The sequence below is a fragment of the Anser anser genome (genome assembly GCF_964211835.1).
Source record: "Anser anser genome assembly, chromosome: 24".
Taxonomy (NCBI): Eukaryota; Metazoa; Chordata; class Aves; order Anseriformes; family Anatidae; genus Anser; species Anser anser.
In genome coordinates, this window is record NC_139745.1 from 4,711,414 (window position 1) to 4,735,555 (window position 24,142).

At 47.0% G+C, this 24,142-nt stretch overlaps 2 protein-coding genes across 5 annotated transcripts in view; one reads left to right on the forward strand and one right to left on the reverse strand.

The window, feature by feature from the left end:
• Positions 1-490: 490 nt before the first annotated feature.
• UTP11 (UTP11 small subunit processome component) lies at positions 491-5,191 on the reverse strand. Its single transcript, XM_083810336.1, has 8 exons — positions 4,877-5,191; positions 4,714-4,775; positions 4,199-4,301; positions 3,945-4,058; positions 3,117-3,210; positions 2,692-2,822; positions 1,338-1,448; positions 491-755 (listed from the first exon to the last, which is right to left on the reverse strand). The coding sequence occupies exons 1-8, from the start codon at positions 4,937-4,939 to the stop codon at positions 672-674; spliced, it is 762 nt and encodes a 253-aa protein (XP_083666462.1). The 5' UTR covers positions 4,940-5,191; the 3' UTR covers positions 491-671.
• Positions 5,192-5,475: 284 nt separating this feature from the next.
• FHL3 (four and a half LIM domains 3) overlaps positions 5,476-24,142 on the forward strand; it is a 28,475-nt gene continuing 9,808 nt past the window's right edge. Inside the window, exon 1 of one of the 4 annotated variants that reach the window (XM_083810334.1) lies at positions 5,476-5,735. Coding sequence is in view for 2 of the 4 variants with exons in the window: in XM_083810331.1 (XP_083666457.1) it covers positions 6,283-6,304 (22 nt within the window). In the remaining 2 variants the exon portion in view is untranslated. Of the gene's footprint in view, positions 5,736-6,185; positions 6,305-18,452; positions 18,702-24,142 lie in introns of those variants that run through there. The other 3 variants (XM_083810333.1, XM_083810331.1, XM_083810332.1) reach the window with 3 other exon arrangements.

Sequence of the window (24,142 nt, forward strand, 5' to 3'; positions counted from 1 at the left end):
GAAATTGTTCATAGAGGTTGAATTTTTTCTTTTCTGTACGGTGCAAGAAGCAATTCCCTGCTTCTAGCGTAATTCCAGAAGTCTTTGGCTAATAATGGTGCCTAAATTCAGCAACGCCCCCTTAGCAATGCCTTTCACCTCCTAGGTGAAATACTTTGTGTAGATAGATAAAGCAAAACAGAAATCAAAGCAGGATGTGGGGCAAAAATAGTGATTAGAAAGATAATTTAACTTTAACCTGCTTGAAAAGATACCTAAAAAAAAAAAAGCTGTTCTGAAATCTTGTGGTTTTGGCCATGTCATGGTCCACTGGCCCAAGATGTGAAAGTAACAGATCCTGGAACGCCGTTTCTGTTCATGTGCAGCCCATCTCCCACTCTCTTCATTTCGACCTTGACTTTTCAAAGATTGTTTATGGTACGTATTACTAGAACAGTTAGGCACCTCTTGTGGCTTCCCATTGTAAATACCAAGAGAACAAACTCTTTGATTTATTAATCAATTAATTAGATAAAATATATTTATGGCTACTGCAGGCCCACAGTAATTTATTTTAACAAAGCACTAGGCTGCAATGAAAACCAAACTGATACTGGCAGTATATCAGTACTTCTTCTTATGGAGAATCCTCTTTCTAACCAGAGACTGGGTGTAATTTTTCAAGGAAATGGTTAACGTTTCCGCTGATATTTGAATTTGTAAATAGCTGGACTATTCGTTGTCTCTTTCTTCACCTTTACTTTCTGAGTTTTGTCCTGGAAGAAAAAACAAAAATTACTCGATCTGCTGTCATTCTTACAAGGGAAAAAAAAATCCTAAAGTCCCTGTCTGGGATTGACAAGTCATTAGTGAAAAATGGTCACTTCCCACTGTTTAGGTGGGAATTATATTTCCATCTGTTCTTTCTGCCTTTAGTCTGTCAGGCACAATCTGTTTTGTTCACAAGCACCAGTGAACAGCAAGCCCCACTGAGACAAATAATTTTTTTGGTCACTGGGTTTTTAAGATCTTGAAACCTAGAGAACTGCTTCCTTTCCTCTGCTACTTTTTAATACTTGAGAGGTGACAACAAGAAGAGTATTTTAGAAGAGACTGTACATCATTTCAAGAGTTGAATCTTTTTTCTTGCTGATGCGATAGAGCTGGACTAGCAAATACATTAGACATGTCACAACCGGAATGCTTCATTGAATCATCTCCTTGCTTTCTCCATGATAAAAGAAGGTTGCTTATTTTTAGGAGTTACCTAGAAGTATCAGTATAAATGAAAGAAACTCAGGTATAGATAGACCTAGCGACTTTAACAAAAGATCCAAAGAACCAGTTAAATCCCTCACCAACAGATCTTTACGAGTCTGGATTTTCTGTGCAATAACGAACATGCTCTTTTCTCGCTCAATGCGCTGCTTCAGGAGGTCATACTGATTCTTCCTTTGCTGGTCTAATTTCTGGAGAAGAAAAAGAAGCATTTTTAAGAGAGAGGAACAAGACGCTACAGTCTACAGCTGACCTATTCTGAGACCTCACAAACATTTTTTACATTTCAGCCATATAAAACAATTCTGCTTTAGTTCTGTGGTTGGGTTTCAGCAAACTGCATAACATCTTGATTCTCATACTAGATGTTTTCTAGTTAGGACTTTGTTCTTCACACTTTTTTTAATCTCCTAAGTCCAAACTAAAGAAAAAAGCAAGCAAAGAAACCCCACCACACATCATCTAACTTAGCTGTGGAACCTTGTTTGGTAAGCAGCTGGAATTTCAGTTTCATAACTCCTCTTAATTTCAGTGTTGAGTGCAAGACAGAATTTAACTCCATAAGGAAAAGCCACAAATGTTTATTCAGAGGAAAAAAAGACCAGAGACCGATTCCTGAAGTGCTTAGAAATTGCACAGAGGCCTCCCAAAATGCAGCTTGTTTGATCATGTTTACCTACTAAGAGCTGATGGTTTTCCCAGCACAAAAATGGTATTATTGCAGGTGTGATTTAAGTAATTAAATTAAGGAGAACAGATCCCAACATGCTTACAATATGACTCAGACATTTAGAAGAGAAAACTTGTCAGCCTACAACTCGTCCAACTGCTTTACTGACAAGCCAAACCAAGAAAGTTGGCAAAATGGAAGGGACCACAGGGTGTTTGTTATCTGACATCTGATTCAGAAAACAACAGGTTACAAATTTACCAATCGGCAGTTTAAGACAAGTTTATTTTTACCTTACACATACTGACTTCAGCTTACAGAACTGCCCAACATCTAAACTAATTAAGATGTATTTACAGTGTTAAAGCCAAGCTTAGCTACGGCTAGGACAGAAGTGCTGTGATATTAAAACATTAGAACCAAAGCTGATTGTGTAAGCAGGAGGTAGGAAACTACCTCATCAAGTATATACCACGCTGTTCTGGCCCAAACTTCACAACTCTTGACTTATAATCCACAGTGAGCTGGGATACAACTGAACAAGTTCTCCGTATTAGTCCAGAAGAAAATTGGACTGCAGTCTCCAGGTACTTGATGGTTAAGTGACGTCCACTACAGCCTTGTTTCACCAATAAAAAATGATGAAAGACAACAGATTTTTTTTCTCTTGCACAGTGGTCCAAAGAACCCTTCTTAGTGCTTATTGTATATAAAAAAAATACATTAAGATGACTACAGTACAAATAGTGGGTAGTACAAACTACCTTTAAATGGACAGGATCAGTAGCTCCTTTCAGTGTCTCTTTCTGCAATGTTGCAATGGTTGGTCGGTTGTAGACTCTATCTACTAGCTCTGGAACAGTATTCAGATGAGTTGCAATATCAAACTCTTCAACTATAAATCAAAAAAAAATAGGAATAAACTCAGACTTCTTGGACTGATGCTCAGCAAACCTTCCCAGCACGTAGCTTATGCACAGTCAGCAGCAAAGAGAGCCCCAGAAGCATAGCTCCTGCAGAACTGAGGTCTTCTCTAGGTATCAAAACAATTTACAGCACACCTGAAATACTATTCCTGAAATAAAATCTTTTATAATAACAGCATAAATAAAGAACATTACTGCTTTATACATTTTACACAGCCTGAAACAAACAAACAAAAATCCAGTAAAGCCTATTTAAATCTTACCCTCTTTTTTAGTATCAAAAAAGAACACGTGCTTGTTGGGCTGCTTCCCCTCAGCATCCAGCAGATGGAGCTCGGACTTCAGCCTTTCAATTTTCTGCAGGAAAGAAAAGGTAACCTCAGTTTTGCCAAACATTTGTAACAAGGTGAATGATGTCTCCTTGAAGTGAATTCCTGTTTGCTTCTCAAGTTTACAAGCAACTGAATATTTTAATACTTTTTTTTACAAAAATTTAAATGCATCTGGTTTATATACATGGCCTCTTTTCAAGTCAAGGTAATTTCTGATATTACCCAACCAAATATGTATAAACCAATTTTCAAAACAACAGTAAGTTATCTGTATGGCAGACAAAATTCAAAGTATTTCAGTTCAAGGATTACCTTGAAATTATTAGCAAAGATATGAAGGAATATTCCAAGCTGACTTTAATTCTTTATTTGCAGTGATAGTGTATGGATCAACATTAGAGCATGAAACAGAAGTCAGATTTCTACTGATTCTGTCTACCTGCTTCAGCAACAATAATCAATAATCCTCAGTTCTATACAGATCAGAAGCAAGGTACATGTTTAGTGTCTGAAATTTACATTAAAATTGCCATGTTTTATAATAACATACAGTATAGTTTTTAGTAGTTTTCTGTAGGTTCTATATACTGAGCTCCACTGACATTTCCATCTATCATTTCCAGTATTACATGAACGAGATTTCTCTGAACATAAACACAATATCCATCACCATCAGCAACCCCTCCCCAAAGGAGAGGAAAAAAAATTACAGTAAAAACAATTCTGGGCAAAATGGAAACTGAAAAAGTGAAGCATTACCTTGGCTTCTGCAACTCTTTTCATTTCTACATACTTAAGATCCTGTGTCTTCATCAATTTTGCCTGTTCAGGAGTCACTTCATCCTTTGGTTGTCTAATTACATGAACTCCATCCTAAAAACAGATGGAACATAGCACTTAAACTTCCATAGCACCAAGGTAAGTCTGCTATTTTGTTTACTAATTTGTAAATTTAAAAACATAACTTGTTACTTGGAGCTGCAGTGTAATCCCACCTGAAGGTAGTTTCTTACCTTGAGCCGTGTGTTTATCATCTTAAAATAAAACTCATCGGGATTCTTGTCCAGAGCTTTCTTCTGAAGTGCTCTGAGGGCATTTTGCTTCTTGTGATGGTCCCTGGAAAAAAAGAAAGAGCAGTTCAGCATTTCTCCATGTCCGCATTCCCTGAGGTGATGCTGAGTCCCTCAGAGCGATGCTCAGCACCATGATATGACAGCCAAGGCTCCCTGTACCAAGCTGGACACCAACAATCAACTTCAGCCTCATAACTTATTCCTCAACAAGGCTGGAGATGAGCTGTGTTGAGGAGCAAGTGCTGTCCAACTGTCCAGCTTAGCCCTCCTGGACCTTCCGCGGGGTCAGCCATTAAAAACAGAAGACAGCACTTGTAATTCCTTTATTATTTGCAGTGATAACAGCGTGAGGCCTTTCCGCACGTCTCACTGCCCATGTGTGGGGACTCAGGACAGGGCCGGGCACGGCCATGGTGCAGCCCCGGGGGGCTCCCTCCCGGCTCTCCCCGACTCACTCCGCTCGCAGCTTGTAGTCCTTCTTCTTCTCCAGCAGCCCCAGCTTCTTCCGAGAGGCGGGCTGCGGGGAAAAGCGGGACAGGAGATGAAGGGGCCGCCGGCAGCGAAGCCCGAGGGCCCGCACCGGAGCCCCGCGGCCCGCAGCGGGGGGATGGCGCTCACCTGGGCCCGCTCGCGGTGCTGCCGCTGCCCGGACTTGGCGGCCTTCCTGAAGGAGGCCGACATGGCGGAGAGGGGACGGGGTCGGTACCGGGAACCCGGTGGCGGCGGCGGCCGCGTGAGGAGCCGGAGCCGGAGCGGGCGGGGCAGGGCCTAGGCCGCAGGCTCCACGCGTCACGTAATGGCGGCCGGTGGCGCCGTCTCCATGGTGACAGCGGCGCCCGCCCGGGCCCCGCGGCCTCCTCCGGTGCGGGCCCAGCCCTGTCCCGGGGCTCGTTTATTGCCCCCCCGGGGCTCCTCGCCCTCAGGCTGTGATGGCCGCAGCCCCCCCGGTTCTAACTCCCCGCTGCCGGGGCATGGAGCTTTGCTCCCCCCCCCACTCGCCCCTTTCCCCGCCGCCACCGCCGCCATCCCCGGTGCCCTGCAGGCGATCGGTGCCACGGGGGCGACGCCGGTGGAGGGGCCGAGCCGGGGCCCGGGGTGCTCCGCGGGGCATCCCCCCGGTGCTGGGACCTCCCGGCAGCGCCGTGCTCCCCCCGCCTCCCCGGGGGGGGCTCCCACGGGTGCCGTGGGGCGCACCCGTGGCTGATCCCTGCCGGTTTCAACCGGGGGCAGGGCGGCTCCGTGCCGCCGAGCCCACCGCCCCCTGCACGGCTCGGCACGGCACGGCTCGGCTCGGCTCACCGCCCCTCGGCTCCGCTCCGCCCCGAGCCGGGCGGGGCAGTGCCGGGCTCCGCCGCCGGCTGGGGAGCGGTGCCGAGCCGTGCCGAGCCATACGGAGCCGTGCCGAGCCGAGCCGAGCCGTGCCCAGCCTGCCCATCGTCGGGGCGAGCAGCGAGCGCGGCCCCGGGGCGCCGAGCAGGTGGGGAGAACCGGGGCCGGGGGGCTCCGAGGGGGCACGGGCAGCCCCGGGGCACCGGGGGAGGGCTGGGGGAAAAGGGGGGGACCGAGCATCCCCGCGGGACCCCGGCTGGGTTTGCCCCTGCCCGAGGTGGATCCTGCTCGGAGATCTTCACCGGGTTTGCTCGAGGAAGCACAGCGAATGCCGTTTTCTAAAAGAAAAGAAAGGGAAAAAAAAAAAAAACTTTCTGCCGTTCCTCTTTCCCAGACTGTGAAGCTGCAGTGCTTAAGCTGTGTTTTATTAAAGCTCTGAAACTTTACCCGACCAATAAACTCTGAAGTAAAGTTAAACCAAATGCTCAAGCTTAGTGCAGAGAAACGTTCAGCACGCCCTAACGGGCTGCTGTGTGTCCAGGGAGTCCCAGGGTAGGTATGGGGTAAGGCTTCTCCAGCCTTTGCTTTTTTCTTCTTAAACAAAAGCTCAAACGTCACAGCTGGCATCTTGTGGCTTTGAAAAATAGCTCAGCATCGCTGCAAAATGTGTTTTACTGAATGCAGTTTGGTTTCAGATGGCTATATGCTCTCTCGCAGGTAAGGTTTTCTCTTTTGGTTTCGAGCTCTGTAGGTATTTTGCACCTGCGGTTACATTAATTGCTTTGTCTCTTTCATGAGAATGCATGGAAATGCTGGAGGTACTTTACAGTTAGGTTAAAGCGTGTTGGGAGGAATTGCTCTGCGCTGACTCAAAGCTGAAATAGATGGCGTATGCTGGTGGTTACTTATCTCCGTAGCGCAGGCATTGATACTGAGATCTCTCTACTTGGATTTGAATTTAATACGTTCACTGTTTCTCTGTTTTGAAAATCGTAAAGAAATGTTTCCAAATCAGAAAACCTGTCATAGGAGCGTGGGGAAGGCCGCTGTGGACCAGACCTTAGGTCTGATGAGCTGGTGGCAGCACCGGCCACCCATGGACAGTTTAGGAGAAGTTGGGGTAAGATAGCTTTTACAGGTACTTCTCTGACCCCTCTACCAGGTGGTAGAAATCTGTAGCTCTCCCAGCTGCCATGAATGTGTGATTGTCAAATGATCCTTTGCTGTTCACTTTTGAGAAGAATTTTCTTGGATATTTCCTCGGGAGTCTCCAGAACTTAAAAATCTGCCTTTGAAACAAGTAATATTTTTGTGTTGCTCACAAAGGCATTGAAACTGCCTAATTTCCCCAGTTTGCTTTATCAAAATGTGGTTTTACTTCCTGACGGGCAGGCCATCAGCGGGATGGCAGAAAAGGGGAAGTCTGCCATTTCTCCTGTCTTATTTTTGTGCTATTTTTTCCCCTTCTCCTAGGATGGAGACCGCAGGGTTTCCTCCTTTTCTTGCTAGCTTCTTCCTTAGAAGTTTTAATAGGCACAGAGTCGTGAGCGTTACTTTAATTCTTACCCAGCTAGGACTGTAATTTTGTATACTTTTAAGGCTGGTGACATAGCCTTGCCACAACTGAAGGCAGGGTGGTGCTCGGAAATATCCTGCTATGGAATTTGGGATGCCCTGTGAACAGTTCCCTGGCCCCAGCTGCTGGGGCACCGCTGTTGCTCCATACTGGATGTTTTTGAGGTGCCTCTCGATGGAAAACCTGGGCACCTCCCCTGCCTTGAAATAGCACCCGGAGAGCTGAGCAGTGACTCGTGCGCTGAGGATCAGGCTGGTTCCTTGGTCTTGGGGAGGATGGGAGGTCACTGCTGTTCCCTCTGTAGGATTTGCAGCCATCTGCAGCACGTCTGCTGTCAGCTCGGCTTCCTGTTTACACTGCAGTTCGTTTTAGAACAGGCTCTGAAGCAGCCACACTGGCCGAGGACACAGCCGGCAGCTGGGGGGCTCAGCTCTCCCAGGTCCTCGTGGGGAAGGAAGGCAGGAGTCTCCTTCCTGGCCCATGTCATTGCAGTTGCCCTGCTCTCACACACTTTTTTTTTCCTGTAGAGTAACAGCCTTGTGTGGCTGTAGACAGCGTTCAACGGGCAATAGATTTCTGAGGGGAACAAGCTCAGTGATGTTGTCATAGGTTTTGGACCTGGCAGCTTCAAGACAGAAGTGAACCCTTAAAATGATGGAGTTGGGAAAATCTCCTCAGTGGGCAAGTTACTGGAATTCCCAGTGCACCACTTTCGGGAGCACTTGGTTCAGTTCACAGCCAGGACTCGCGCTATTGCTTGTGCTATGAGGCGAGATGCTTTCTGCTGAGTTCCCAGTTGTAGCTCGGCTGATGCTGTTACGTGGCCTGCTGTTTTCTGCAGTACCAGCAGGAAAATGGAATAAATTGGTTATTCTTAGTGCTCAAGTGGTTCCTGCTCCCCTCTCCCCAGAAGAGGACTTTTACGGTAATCACAGCAGTGATGCACAAGGTTTTCATGGTGGCCTGCTGGGGTTCTTGCTCGTGTCTGCGGGATTTTTGCTGTGCTGAGCTTGCATGAGGTCATGCTTGAAGAACCCTAATTGCATCAGGAGCCTCAGGAGAGACGTGAGTGTAAACCTTTTTGCCTCTGCCTCACCTTTCATGTCAGAAAGTTTCCATAGACAAATATATATATTTACAGAAAACCGGGGACTGAGTGGCTGCCTGGTCTGAATAGAAGCCAAACTTCTTAACTGGACAAACAGTTTCATAATTTCTGGTAATTGCTCATATAAGGAAGCCACTTCTCCGGTGTTTGGTATCCCTGGTCGACATCCACTGCTGTGCCCACTATCGAGCACCCGGCGTGGTCGAGCAAGAAAGCAGTTTGGGTGGCACTGGCTCTTGTGCTCTGCTTTCCAGCCCAGAGTGCGAGCTGCTACCCACAGCTTGTGTTCCCCTCATTCCTTACAGGACTTTGACTATTTCTGCTGATGTCGGTGCGATTTTGAGGTCCAAACTGGAAAAATGAAGAGAGAACTTACTGTTTTGCCTGTTGAAGTCATCAGAACAAATGTAAAAGAAAAGACAGAAAGAACAGCGATAACAATAGCTACCAGCTGCAGCCAGGAAAGGGAAAAGACCGGTTGTTAGGGGGCAGAGGAACTTGACCAGTATTTAATCTTCAGGTTACTGCCAAGAGTTTAGGATTGCTTTTAAAGGACAGGACATTCAAATGCAAGGGCTGAGAGTTTGCAAGCAAAGGGGTTCAGCTGCACGAGCTTTGCTGGTTCCAACAGGACCTGTGTGCTGCAGCCAGATTTGGCAACTCTGCAGCATGCTCCGTCCTGTAGTTTAATAGAGAAGAGGTGGCATTTCTCGTAATGACTAACGTGAAGTTACTAGACTTTGTCCATGAAGGAAGAGTGTGTCTTTGGCTACTGTTGGAAAGAAAAATGTGCCATTCTGGGGAGATGCAGCTGCTGAGAAAAGTCCTTGCTCTTTGTTTTTTCTCTTCCTTCCGTTTTGCACTGGTTTTGCCAGGTGTAAAATGCGATTGTCAGCAGTTTACAGGGAGGGGGAGTGTCAGTTTTCCTGTCGAAGAAAATATCAAGGGTCTGATTGTGAAAGGAAAGGGGAAACTGAAGAATGCCACATGGCTTCCACCTTCCTGTATTTCATCCTAGCAGAATTGCCTCTGCCGAGTGACTCACTTGGTGTCTGTTGGTGTTTGCTAAATGGAGAACAGTCTTAACCAGTGATTCTGCCCTTACTCAACAGGAGCCTGCTGAGATGATAGTGTTACGCTGGGAGGAAACAGAAAGACATGGCTGTTAGGTTTAAGCTAATTGTGTTAGAACTCTTAATCAAGAGTTATTTAGAAATGTTTTAACACAGAATCCAAGTAGCAATGCAATAAAGATCTTGAATTTTATGTTCCTGTGGTTAGTGCAATCTCACTTTGACTTTGTTTGGCCTGGGTTAATCTGACTGTTAACTCGTATCATTTCTGATATGGCTCTGAATATATTACTGTAGATGGTTCCAGGTTTGCAAATTACAGAGTTCTCGTATGTAAAGTATTATGAACTTCTCAAATACGAATTCAAAAAACTCTTAAATCAGCACCATGGATAAATATTAACTCTAGCCCCTTCTGATTGGAATCATCGCTGGACAGAAGTTGGGTGATGTTTGTGCCCAGCCTGCCCAATGCCGGTTCTTTTCGGGAACATAAATCAGCTCCTAGCACTAGCCTGGTGGCTGATGCCAAGGACATAATCTGAACAGCTTCCTAACTGAGTTTTGAACATCTAAGCTGTAAGCCAGAGGAATGTGCTGTATCCAACCTGGAGCTGTTGGCAGCCCCTGAAGTCATAAATCCAGCGAGGGGAGAAGCTGGTGCAGGTGACTGGGCAGCTGGAGCCATACTCTGCTCTCGGAGGGGAAAGGGACCTCTGAATAGCTCAAGGAAACGCTCAGTGTTGATGGAATGGCCACAGATCTGCTTCCCTAGTGCTTCCTTCACCACATGTTACACTTGACCCTGCCAGTGCTAAACACCAATAGGAGTCAAGTCATTGTCCCCAGCGGCAGATTAAACTGCTTGGCCATTGTTGAGAGTCCAAGATTTTCCTCTCTCACCCTGGTTAAATGACTGCTTGGATGTGCAGCCAAAGTAAACATGAGCTAATAAAAAATGTAGAGATAACAGATACAGACTAGCTGTTATGGACTAAACAGTCGTGTTGTAGCACAAAGGCATGTGGGCTTTTCTTGCTTGTTTTCTCCTTTAGTTTTTGAAGCCCAGTTACCTGAAAATGAGGTGGTGCAGATCATGTACAACCTCCTGTATAGAAGAACTGTACGTATGCGTATGCTTTAAAGAAGAAAATGATCTCCCAGGCTGCCGAGGGTCCGTGGGGCAGTCCGTGCAGCTTTGGAGCTCTTTCTTGTATTCCCCCACAATACATTTCTTTGTTGACAAGTCCATTTTCAATTGACTTTTTACTTGTTCATTTACTCGATGCACAGCCTGTGGAGGCCATTGCTGTGAGGTAACATTGAGATTAGTTGTCTGCGGGGGGGCTGCAAAGACGTGAGATACCTGCATGGCTATCACAAGTGCCTGAACTTGTGATAAAGAATGAGTTTTGGAGAGGATCAAAAAAACTGTGTGTGAAACAGCCATGTAGTGATAGGGGTTGGATTCTCCCCTGTTGAATTCCTGTGATTCCTGTTGAATGCTCTGTTATGTTACCAAAGGTGGTGTGCTGGAGTGAACAGCTGGACAGGTAGACTAATTGTTTGGACATGCATCTGTTTTAAGTGCTTGGATGCTGCTAGCATACGTAATCGCTTTGTGTCTGAAGCTCTGAAGCTGACTGAATCACCCAAGTCCTTTTTCCATGGCTTTCTTTGCCTTCCTCTTTCTGCGGCCTGGGTTGGCATGCCTCCTGCTCTGGTGGGCCCCGCGCTCTGGCCTTCAGCCTCTTCTGCAGTGGTGATCAAAAGGTTCTGGAGAGACTGAGGGCTGCGAGAGTGATATGACATTAAAGGATTACAGGCTGCTGGGCAATAATTACCATAAACGATGCAGACAAGTCCAGAGCTAGGAGCAGCTTTTCCTCTTTCATCCCAAGCCAGTCATGGCTCATGCTGACAGCACACCTGGAAATGAGGTAATTGAATCCTCTGCCCACATTGTTCAGATTAGCTGGGACTTGGGCACAGGCATAGTGTGTGTTTGCTGTGCTCCTGGGCAACCTTTGTTCTCCCGCAGCAAGGAAGTCTTACTGCTGAAAGGAGGCAAGACAGGGTGCTTCTCTTCCTCTCCTGGGAAAAGCGCTCCTAAGCCACCTGTGGTGTGACTTTCCTGAGAAATACCCTTTCCAGATGTGGAGATCTTGCCGCTATTGAAGTCTGAGGCGGAAATACTTCCAGTGCTGCCTGAACATGTTATTTAGGTCAATTGGAAGGAAGAAGGCATCGTGAATCAGAAAAGGGGTTGGAAAAGGAGGGAGGTCATTAGGTAGTGCCTTGACTTCCCCTGCCAATGCAGGATTTTTCTCTGCTGGTGTTAGAGACCGCATTTGTTGTCTTCTGTGCTCTCTGTATGCTCCTGTAACTGTGAGTAACTGGACTGGAAATAGAAGACCTCAAACAAAAGTCTTGCCTTTATCTCTCTGCATCAGTGTATCTCTTTCCTGATGTATTAACTAATCTCTCTCTGAAATGGAGAGAGAAAGCAAGGTTTCCTTATTCCTCTGGAAAACAAGCTACATCAGAATAATTGCTCTGACTACGTCCATTTTGGGTGAATGAGTCTCCAGAAGATGCTTTTGTGGAGGCACAGTCATCGCATTTTTGTGGCGACAGCTCACTCGTGGCGAGCTGGCAGAAGCAGCTCGGGTGATTTTCCCCCCAGGTAAGTGGCACCGAGGGGCACAGGGAGTAAAGCAAAGCCAACAGCGTATGTTGGGTCGGCTGTTGGGCTGAAAGGTTGTCAGTGATGGTGGGAAACCTAAAAACGTCCTGCACGGGCAGGGTTTCGCTGAGCGCTTTGTTTCCCTTCCCAGAGGAAGCAGCCTGAATTTACCCGTTGCTCTGTAGAGACCTGTAGGCTAAAACAAATTATTCTTACGCAGTAGAAAACACTGGGACCAGCTTAACTGATGAAGCAATTTGCCAGCATTTAGCCTCAAGGTCCCTAGTCCCTAAGGGCTTTCCAGCGTAATGACTTGAGCCGGTTTCCCAGAAAGATTCTCTTGAATATGTGCTGTTGGCAATACTCGGGCTTATTACCGGCCTTTTTATTTTTCCAAGAGCCAGCTCTTGTTAGCTTCGTTCTCACAGTATTGTTTTTTTTCTAGAAGAAGCTTTTGCTGGCTCTTCCAAACTATCACATGGGAATTGCTTACTAGCTTAGATTTTTTTTGTTTTGACCCAAAGCTGCGCTTCACTCCCCTCTGTAACACTGCCAACATCATTTCCAGTCTCTTTTAAGCATATGTTTTGCAATAATATCTAAACTCTTGGCTCCAAATAACCGCCTTACAGAGAGATTCGTATCTTTTAACAAAGGAATTGAGAAGCTAATAGTGAGAACAAAAGCAATATCTTGAGAGCCTTTAAGCCTATCCTGACCTTTCCCAAAGGCCTTCAGCCCAGGCTTCTGCATCTAGCTAGCAGATGGCAGAAATCGGGGTGGCCTTTGGTCAGTTTGCGTAGTCCTCTGCCCCGTGCCTGCGTCTGCTGGAGATGTGCGCTGCACGTTGTTGCCATCTGGGTTTGAGTTGCTATTCTTACGATCTCCAGGGAGCCTTCTCCAGCAGAGCTCATCTCTGATGGAAGTCCTCTTTGGCTGACCTCGCGCTGGGGCTCGTATTAGCAGTGTGGATTTTTGAGATGTGACATCAGCATTCTTCGCAGGAAGAAAGCTGGCTTGGGAGATGTTTTGTCACGGCTGGGAAAGGATGGTGTGCTGCTTGCCAGCTGGGCTCTCCAGGTATCCAGCTGGGTACCTGGCATTAAACTAGATAGCGAGGAGATCAACGTTAATGTTTTCAAAACTACAGGAGAAACAGCTACAGGAATGCAAAGTCCTTCACAAAACCAACTGAAGAACTGCCTTTTTGCAGTTGGCTAGATGATCCTTGAAGGTCCCTTCCAACTGAACTGTTGTATTCTTTGCTTCAGATGGTGGGAAAACTTGGACGTCTAGGGGGGAAGGAAGTTCTGCAGAGCCAGTCAGGAAAGTAGCGGCAGAGCTGGAAGCATACACCATATCTTCTGGCATTAAAAAGCTCCTCCTTGGTTTGTGTCAGTGTGTGGCTGGGAGACTGTCTCTGATCTGCAGAAATAAGGATTAATGGTTAGAAATTTGGCATCTTTGGGAGTGAAATTTCTCAAGTTAGCACATTGCTCAAGTTGGGTTGCAGGTGAGTTGAGAGAAAAGTTGCAGTTGCTCCATGTGTTTTTATGTTTGTTGGTTGTTTCTACCCCATTGATTCTTGTTTTGTATTGCAGTAATAGCACAGGTCTGGAGGTTGCAAATTTCAATTAAATTTGTGCAAAATGGCTTTGGGGCAGTTTCTGCTCAGGAATCTTTATTGTTGTCCTCATAAATATAAAACCTGATGTACCAGACTAAAATAATGCAATTGGAATGGATTCTCTGTGTTTCCTAATCCCTCTGAACTGTGATTCTTAAAACCTGTATGCATTCTGTCACACAGGCAGAATGAGGGCTCCGAGAGGTGTGAATAACAGCCCTTGGCAGTGCTGTTTACCAAAGTTGAAGCTCAGTTGGGTCCTGGATGTTCTGACCTGCCCAAGTCACAGGTCATCCATTCGCACCAGTTGCTGTCGTGTCTGGCAGAATATCTGGCATTGCTTTTTAAAGACTTTGTTATGCAGGGACCAAAAACGGATCAGAAGATTCACATACTCCATGAAGATCCTTTCCTGATGTTGCGTGCTGTGTAGCCGCTTTTCCTCCAAGCTCTTTCCAGCTGGCCTCATCTCCGTGCTGTTCCGAGGGCTTTACCTTTATTGCACGAGGGAGCCCGAGGCTGTGGTGTTCTCTTTCGCTCATCCTTTGGCAGGGCAGGCGGTTGGGATGTGCTGAACCTGGAGCTGAGTCTCAGAATGGCAAGGGAGATGACTAACAAGTGGCAGGTTAAAGAGAGGGGAGAGCTGGGGGGGTCCTGGCAGGAGGCAGTGTCTTTATCTGCATCTACATAAATGGCCCGATTTTCAGAGGAGCTGAGAGCTGACTTTCAAACAAAAGGTGCTTGGTGTTCCTGCAGCTGAGATGCCAAGATACATGCAGGCTGCCAAATACCAAAACAAGACAACAACAACCCCCAAATCCCTCCTGATCTCTGTTCCGAGGCTGTAACTGCTCTGGCTCGGACAAGCAGCCGCTCAGGTGTGGACGGGCCCTCGGGCCGCGCTGTCCCGCAGGGAGGCTGCATCCCACACCGCGTGCTCAGAGGCCTGCGTTCGCTTCTAAATCCCAACGCTCTGTGCTTCTGACACTTTGTGATGGATTGCTGAGCACTGAAACGCCAGCAGCCGTTTGTCTTTGGCTCCCTCCTGCCTCTTTCAGCCCATCCTCGGTGAAAAGCCTCGCTCTTTGCTCAGCCTCTTGAACTCGCCAGCTGTGCGCTGGTTGGAGCTCACTCGAGGCTCCTTTTGATACCAAATCCCAGCAGAATTTGTGGGACGGTCCCGAGGAGGCCGCTCTCCACGTCTGTCCTGCTGCAGCTTTGTCCCTTTGTCCTGGTGTGAGGGACGCCGGCTGGGCCGGCCAGCCCTCGCTCGGCCGGGCTCTGAAGCAATCTTAGCGGAGTTAGACCTGGCAGATGGAGGCCTCTTACCTCACTCCACAAAAATGCTTTGTTATTGAGAAAATGGAAACTGTCTGAGGTTTGGGAGCTGAATAGAGTCATTGGTGTCTGTTTTAACCGCAGTTTGGTGGTGGTTGCTGAAAGTTCCCCTCGCTGAGCAGTACCCTTTCCTACACCCATAATCTTCAAGTCATCGGAGAGCTGCAATGATTTAACTCATTAGCTGAGCAAATGCTGAACACTGTTGCATACTCTGCAGAAACTTTGCTAAAACCTCAGCATCTTCCAGCAAAAGAAACTTGGCTGGCCAATATATAACCCTTTGCAAACTGTTGCCCAGAAAAGTGATCCCTGTGTGTACTAAGCCGAATTCATCTCTCTCTTAAGATCTCAGCAGTGCCCTTGTTTACTTGATTTATTATTTTTTTAAAAAAAGTATTAAGATTATGCGGGAGCTTTTGGGGGAGAAAAGGCATGCATGAAGGCTTGTGTTCTGTAATCCCATAACACAGGTATCTGAATCCCAGTTCTGAAGAGAAGTTTCCTTTCATCAGTGATTTTTAAAAGTAGATTTCGGCACTGGGAACTTGGGAGCCTAGGAGAAAAAAAATAAAAGTAGGGATTAAACTATTTGCAAGCTGGTTTTCATATTGCTCTGAGACTTGGGTTAGTCAATACAGAATAGCATTAACCTAAATTCAAGACTTGTTTTAGTTAGTTAACAGATATTTGTATGCATTTGTGAAACTGGTATCGAATACCTCCTGCTGAGAAGATTGCCTAAGCATTATTCACCAAGCACCCTAAGAGAACTGAAAGAAGCAGTGTTAGAGTTTTGGAAATAAAATGAGCACTTTATTTATGTGTTTTTAAACTAATGAATCCTAGCAGGCCAAACGAATGTCTTCCAGCTGCTACAGATGTTTTTTACATGACTAAATATTTTGGTGCATAGAAAAACCTAGAATACTGGAACCACAAGATATTAAATATTTAATTATTACCCCAGAATGTAAATATGGTCTTGATATTTTGAATTTGCTTACCTAAATTTCAAGTGCTTACTTAGAAACTCCTCAATTAATATGGTTCTTATCTTGTTATCTGGGAAGAAGAGTGACTACTCAGCATCTCTCCCAATTTCTTTAAATATCAGAGTGGGTTTTAGTTACAGTAATTTGCTTAACTGGAGAAATCATCCCAGCTGTTTCAGGCAGAGCCCGGGATCAGTATTTTAGCTGTAATGACCTGTTTCCGTTCTAGATCCCTGCTTTCTGTGGGTTTACAGTGTGACCGTAAAAATCCTTTCCAGACTGAGCTCTGGCTCCAGAAGTCTTTGGGAGAATTTTTAACATAAAATGCAAGTTGTAGAAACAATTAGCAGTTGATTTTTCAAACCGTATTTTAGCAGATTGTAGCCCACTCTGGACATGTGTTATTCCTGTAACTCTAAGGCAGCCTTATTTCTCGAATGATCCAAGCCCGCAGGATTTCCCTCGTGTGAGTATATTAGAGGTTAGGTAATTTCTGTTGCTGTTCAGATGGTGGCTGCAAATCATGCCATTTTCCACGAAAATGGTGTATGTACTAGCTCAGTACTGCTGGGGAGAAATGTCGGTTTTGTTTTAGCTCTTCTAATGAAATGAAAGAAATTGTATAATAATACAAATGTCTATCTGGAAGGCATAACCAGCATGGCTGACGGCAAAAAAAATCCTCTTTGAGGTCTGCAGCTGATGGCAGTGTTCCTAGACAGTGCATAGGATGCGAGGATGGTAAAAAATCAAGCAGCAGCAGATCCTGAACTGTCTCAGTGACCAAGCACTGTTGTCAGTGTCATGATCCCAAGTACTAGCTTAAACTTCTGGCTTTTGCCAGGCTTTTGACTTCCCTGGAATTCCACCGCCCTCATTTAAGGCAGAAATGGCTTTTTCTGTTCTTAGGAATTAACAGTTTGAACTGGGATGTAGCTCTGGGTGCTCCACCGCTCCAGTGCTGCCCTTCAGCTTTTCACCTTGAAAGCCCGAAGTTTCAACACCAGGAGCAACTAGCAAAGGCACGGCGTTACTTGGGCGAAAGATCTAGGGTGCAGATTAACTGTACATTGCAACTGCACAGCACTGGGTCTGTCCGCCTCTTCCTTTCGTTCTCCCCAGCTTCTCACAAAGGGTTCCGTTTGCGAGATCTGTTTGGACATAGGTCTGTAGCATGCGTGAGTGGGCGTCAGAGTTTCCAGGCTGCTGCATCTCAGAAGGAGAAAGAAGCTTTCTGGCTTCAGTGCTGGCCAGGGACACGGATCTTGGTTCCATTTTTAGCTCTGCCAGGTTTGCCCTATGCCAAAATCCTCCGAGGTGCAAATCCCAGGAGGGAGATGAAATAACTCCCTGCCCTGCAGGTGTTGTAAGGGTAAGTAGTGTTTCTGCTGGTGGCAGCTGTTAGGGAATCGATGAAGCAAAAATCCTGTGAGATGTACGGGATGTCAAGTCTGTGGAAACTGAACACTCTTACGTTTATGGTCTTGCACTGGATCATCATATATATTTGTGTTGTTTGCAATAGGGAGTCAAGGAGCTAAAGTGCTTTCTAAAGAAAGAAAGCTAATCTTCAGTTTGTGTCCTGGGTGAGTATTATTTATTACCTGCCTCTTTTCCAAGCACCTAGAAATTTTCAGAGAGAAATGGCAGCAATTAAATTTTGAGGCATTTCAGTGGCTACCTTTAACTGAGTAAACACTTTTCTACCAAGAAAATTGCCGTGATGGCTAAATCAGAGGGATCTGGAATATGTGGGGTAATAGAGGTACTTACTGAAGAGTCATTAGTAGCAGAAAGTACACAGTGTTGCATCTAACTCAGCCAAGGGAACTTTTATTTCTAGTATTTCTCAACCCCGTGCAAACATCATGTAACTCACGGGAAGATTAATTGTGGCCCATTGGGCTTGTATAGAAGTCTTGGATGTGTTGCTTTTGGAGAGCCTGAAGAGCTGTATGTGGAAAATCACAAACGCACTTCAGGTTGGGGAAGGTGTCAGACCGTAAGCACAGAGTGCATCATGCTTCATGCTCCGAAACAATGACTCAACCAAGGAATGACGAAATGTGTGTTTCCAGATCCTTGCTAGCTTTAATTTTAGAAGAAGAGGCAGAGCAGACCTCTGAATAAGAGTGGGAAAGGGCAGTTTAGAGGTTTTGAATAATTGTGCCTCAGACTGGGCTGTTGGAATAGCACCGACCCTTTCCAGTGAAAGTTCGGCTGCTCACTTCGTTAGCACCTGGCTTGGGAAGTCAGGCTAATAATGGTGTTTGTTAGCATTTGACTTTCTGTTAGGAGTGTTGCTTGGTTGTTCTCTTCTATCGTCAGGTCATTGAGAAATAAAGAGAGTTTGGAAGTGAATTTTATTTAACAAATTGGAATCAGGAATTCCTGCGCCTCTCGTGAAAAGTTGGAGTAACTCAAATCGTGAGAGTCCAATTTCCAGTCACAGGCAATGAAATTTGAAGCTGTGTAGGAAATGCAATCCCTGTGCTGATGTCACCCTCTGGTTTATGATGTGACTGCTTTTGTTTCTGGGCAAGCACTCGAGCGTTTTGCTGGCGAAGTGATGATTTACTAGCGAGAGCCCCTCGCTCACCGCACCTGCTCTGACTGTCTGCGGCGGGAGTCAGCCGGAGAGCCGCCCTCGCGCTGCTGCTGCTCCGCCTGGGCTGGGATTTGGGCTGCTCCATCGCAGGCAGCAATGCAAGGTAACAGGACCGCTCCGAGGCTTCGCTTCCCTGGGTTTGCCAGTTTGGGGCAAATAGTCGGTAAATCAGGTTGGGTCTGGTGGGTTAGGGGAGCAGAGGAGGGGTGTTCGGGTGTTGATGTTTTCTTGTTGCAGGGAAGTCTGTGATCCTCAAACTGCAGGAACGTGCAAACAGCTTTGGAAACTCCTTAAGTCTAGGCAGAGATTTGCCGTTGCTTCCTTCAGTGAATGAGTGTGGGGCATCGCCTCTGCAGCTAAGAGATGGGGCGTTGCTTCGTGTCTTCTGCTTCAGGGGCTAAAACAACTCTTCTTGGTCTTTACATGAAAGCCTTGGTGAGAGGGGCTTCTGAGAGTTACGCTTCTGACCTTTCTGTTCCGTTGTTACCCATGGCAGATCTGTTCCACAAAGTTCTCCTCGTACATCCCAGACTTAAATCGGAGGATGAGGTTCTGTGAATGAGCCACGGGCCTGGAGCAGGGGCTTTCTGCTGCTGTTACTTATTGTTCGTGGGTGCTTTTGTGTGTGAAGGAGCGCTCTTCATCTGTTCCTGAGTTTTCAGGCGGTCAGCACGTGTGCTTTGCCCTGCCACCTGCTAGCAGCAGTGCTCGGGGTTGTGCAGGCTGAAGCGCTGCCAGTGCAGTGGGCACAAGTTCTGAGGTGGGCTCATCCAAATATTGGAAACTCAGCGTTTAGCTGAGTGACACAAAGGCACTCACACCTGATTTTGTGAGCATTTGTGCCCACGCCGTCTTTTGGACGTGGCAAGTTTCCCTTTCATAGGTACCCCCACAGACTCTGTACCTCCAACTGTTGCAGCACGGCAGGGCAGCAACTGGAAAGCTTGTAGCTTTCTGCAAATTTCCTTTTAGTGCTTGCAATGACGCGTTCCGTAGAGATTTTATGTAAAATACATGATAATTACAAGCGATGGTTTCTGTAATTTAAGATGTGCAATATTTAAGAGAAATTTGGAAAGGTGTCGGCGAGAATTTTACCAAGGAGACTTGAGTGCGTGACCAGCTCTGTGTGGTAAACGCAAGTGACACCCGAGGAGCAGGTCACCTAGCAGAGAAATCGTTAGCCACAGAAGGTGGAAACTTGGTTCACGTCTACATTGGCAAGATAGTGGCTCAACGAGATCTTCCTCTTCCTACGGCCCCTGCCTGACTCTTCTCTCGAGGGCTCAGCTGCTGTCCTTGGAGAGCGCTGCCTATTTGCTGGACGGCTGCAGCTGGCTCACGCAGCATCTCCCAGGCAACAGGGGATCCTAGTTGTGTTTCGGGCCACGAGCAAGCAGTTCTCGGGACGGTAACCTGAGACAATTTGCCTTTGCCAGGATTCAGTCCTTCCCCAGATTTAGAAGCGCTCACATGCTGCGGGTTACAGGGCTGTAATTGCCTTTGCTTGCGAGGGACACCAGCAGCTGTAAAAAGGACTCCAGGCAGAGGCTGCCCTTATTTCTCATACAATATCCTGCAGAGGCAGAGAGGCCCACGGTTGGTGATCGGGCAGCGGGAAGGCAGCTGCGTGGCACACGAGTGATGTGGCAATGTCTCCCTGTCACCTTGCTGACTCTGGCTTCACTCTGTTGATTTTTGTATGCAGGTGGAGAGCCCTGAAAGGGCAAAACTGCAGGGGTCACAGCTACCTTCCTCTGTATATCTGGTTGTTAACTACAGAGATGTTAACTACAAATGCTGGGGTTTGGGAGACAAGGATTCAGCTGAAAAAGGGAATATTTTGACCAAATTAGGTGAAAAAATTCACATTGCCCTTTAAGTAATAGGCATGCATTAAATAAAATGTGTCTGTTTTGTATGTCTTTTCCTGCTCCTGTATGTCAAAGTTACTTTGTTTATTAAAACAAGAGGAAAAAAAATGAAATTGAGCTGACCCTTAACCGACAAAAGAGCTGCCAGGCTCTCTGGAGAGGCCAGTTAATAGGGGATTGGGCTCAGCACACGCAGGTCTGCTTTTCAGCGTGTTTGCTCAAAATGTGCACCGTGACTGCACGTGTCCCGCGCAGTCCGTCCACAAGCCCCCATGCGTGCTTGCTTAGAAGCAAGCTCGAAGCAGCCCCTCGATTGCCTCTATGTGCAAAACAGAGGTGTAATCTTCAGTACCTTTTATTCAGGGACTACAAAAGGCTTTGTAAACGCCAATTTGAATGATTTATCCGCTCAGAAATAAGAGTGGCTTCAGCCTCAATTTAAAAAATAAAAATAAAACAGCTGTCTCTAAGGGAAGCAAAAGTAAAAACTGCAGCATAAGGCTAGAATTGGAAGAACTTTAGGGGAACAAAGCAGAATTCTTTTATTTTGTAGTGATATCTGTGCTGAGATGCACTGACCCTCAAAGCAAGCGACTAGAGCAGTCTGATTCTTTTTTCTGCGTGGAGGCTGTGATGTCTGTTTGAATTGCGAGATCCTTGTGTGCTGGGCAGATCTAAGACGAAGGTAAATTGGCTGCAGCGCTCACTTAGTCATTTCCTGCCAAGATTTCATGTTTGAATTCTCGTGTACTGGCTATGACCTTTATTTCATGGGGCGAAAAGAGATTTTGAAATGTTATTGCCGGAGTCCTCAGCTCGTGCAGCTGGCTGAGCCGTCAGGCATTTATACGGCCGTGGACCAAGCGTGCTGGGGTTTATGGGCATAAATCAGTTCAGTCCAAAATTAAACTTTCATTGCTAGATAATAATCCTAACAACATGCCTTCTCTCTGGGACTCCCTTTTTGTTTCTGTCACAGCCGGGGTGTTACAGATCTCCCTGGGTTGCCGCATTTGGAAGATTTAGGACGTCCTGGGCTCCGAGCAGCACAGCTCTCTCTGGGGTTGTGGCGTGAGCGTGTTTTCCTGTTTGCTCTTTGTGGGCGCATGATTGTTATATGTTTGCTTTGTGGAGGATGCTGCCTTCGTGCGGGGGGCCCCGTTCCTCGTGCAGGGCTGTAATCGCGGCGATGTGCGGTGGGATGAGGCTGCAGAGCACAGAACAAGAACAACATGCTGCAGCGGGGCGGTAACATGAGGCGCCGTGCACACAGCTTGCAATTTCATGTGCGTTTATATATACTCCCTTCATGACTTTCTTGGTGAACCCTCATCCAGTTACGATCCCTTCCCACCACCTTTTCTTGTCCATCACTTTCTAGTGACAAGGGCAAAGAAGGTTCACAGATAAACTAATCCACCTCTAAGCAACAGGCACTTTCCAGATTAGCTCCTGCCTAGACCTGGTATGAAACCTGGGCCCTGGAGGCCAGCCACTGCCCATTAATTTGTTTTGTATGGTCGATGACTATCTTTAGGGTTTGTTTGCTTTCTTGCATTACTGTTTGTTGCCAGTAGGATGATGGCTATGAACGTATGGTGTCCTCAATATATCTGAAAGGTTTATTCAGCCCTGCGCAATAAACACGTTCCTTATTCTCGCCCAGCTTTCTAGTTGAAAAAGGAAAAACAAGGAAATTTGTGGATTTGCCACTGGCGGACTCTGGAGACGGGATTTGTCAGGCACCCCCTTGCTGATGGCGTTTTTGCTGGTGCTGTTGAGGCTGAGGCTCCCCGGGCAGACGGGAGCTGTGAACGCTCCCGTGCTGGGAGTTTTGTGCATGGTGGTGAAGCCCGACGCTGGCAGTGCCGCTGCTGAGCCGGTGCAGTGTGCGCTGGCTGTGCCACAAACGAGGAAAGCCCAAAGCTCAGTGTGCACATTTTTGCTATCGGTTACCATAAAATATCCTTCCCTTAAATGCAACGAGGGGAGAAGGGAGCGGGAGCGCTGAGATCAGCTGCACGCTCGCTCCTTGCTCCATTTGAAGAACTGCTGCAAGCCGCCGCTTCCCCGGGCTGTGAGTCCCCGCTCCTCCGATCGCACCGAAGCTCCCGCGCTCGGTCACGCTCCCTAAAACTTGGCGCCGGCACCTTTCTTCCAATTATGGTCACCCTGGCCATGTCTGCAGCTGCTGTCCTGCAGCCGGTCACCAGCTTCAGCAGCGGTGTTCGTTGCAAGCTGCTGCTGCCAGCAGCTCCTCCTGCTCGGTCGGTGTTGCGCAGGGCAGGGGAAGGTACCTGCGGCGGGGAGCTCGGGCCAGGCCGTCTCTCATCTCCCACACCTCTTGGGAGACCTGCCAGAATCTCCTCTGGCACCTTCTGAAGCCACCAGCTGGTAAACGAGACTTGATTTTGGCCGGGGAGGAGTTTCTGCTGTGTTCCTATCGAACTCCTCTGCTCTTGGACTTCTTCCTGGAGTTAAGTGGCCAGCTTGAAGCGCGACGGGTCCGAGCTGCCCAAGTGGTTTCCACTCCTGATTTCCTGCTGTATGTGCAGAATTTGCTTACTTTGTATACGACTTTAAATCAAATTAACAGCCGATCTCTTAAACAAACGCTCAGCTTTCATGTCAGCAGAGTGACGTGGCGTGCTTGTTCCGAACGCATCCCAACAGCTCTGCTGCTGGTAGCTGTGCCCTCAGCCCAAGCTGCCGTCTGAAGAGGCAGGATTTTGTTCAGGATGATTTTCAGGGCCATTAGTTTGTTCTAATACAATTAGAAGTGTATTACTAAACATCTGTGAGGATTAATCAACCATTAATTACCATTAATTAATCCTTACAGGTGTTTAGTAATACAGTTCTAGCTCTGAAATTGTTCTCTCCTTTCTTCCTGGGCAGAGTTTTTCATTTTCTGGTCGTGCAGCAGGGGCTCTCAAGCCTCTTTCTTTAACCCTGGTAGAATTAACTTTCCCCGAAGAAAATAAGCCTGGAGGAAGGGCTGAACGGGCTGTTGCCTTTCTCCTCGTCAGCCCGCTCTGCTGTCCCTGCTCGGGTTTTGGAAGGTGGGTAGATGCAGTGAGGGTGGGCACCCCCCGGGAAGCCTGGTGTTTCTCACTGGGATGGATCTTCTCTTTCCCTGCCTCCAAACCCCAGGTCTTCGTGCTCAGCCCTGTGGATGCTTCCCCTTGCAGCTGGGCTCAGTGGGCCTGCTCTGATAGGAACGAGCTGGGGAGGAGAGGGACAGAAGTAGCTCAAAAACAAGTGCAAAACAAGGTCCTGGCCCTGAGAAATTGCAGTTTGAATCTCAGATGGGCAATCCCGCCTGCTTTTCCACGGTGGGATGGAAAGTTGGAATCCCTTGCAAATGTGGCCTCATTAAAAAGGTTCTTTCTTTAAAGGACAAATGTCCCAGTGTGTACAAATACTAGCTCGGAGCTTTGTCCCATTACCTTGTATGGGGATGCTGCTTTGTGAGAGCCTGACTTGCTAGCAGCAGGTTTCCTTTCACATAGGAAAAGTTTCGTTTTGTGTGTCCTTATCTTTGGAGAAAGAACGAGAAATTTACTACCAGGGGATAAAGGTCTACGAACTCGTTCGTGTTTTGAAACCAGAGTTTTGGAGTTCCTTAGGACCCTGTGCTTCCCCACCACGTCCTGTCCAGGGGCACAGC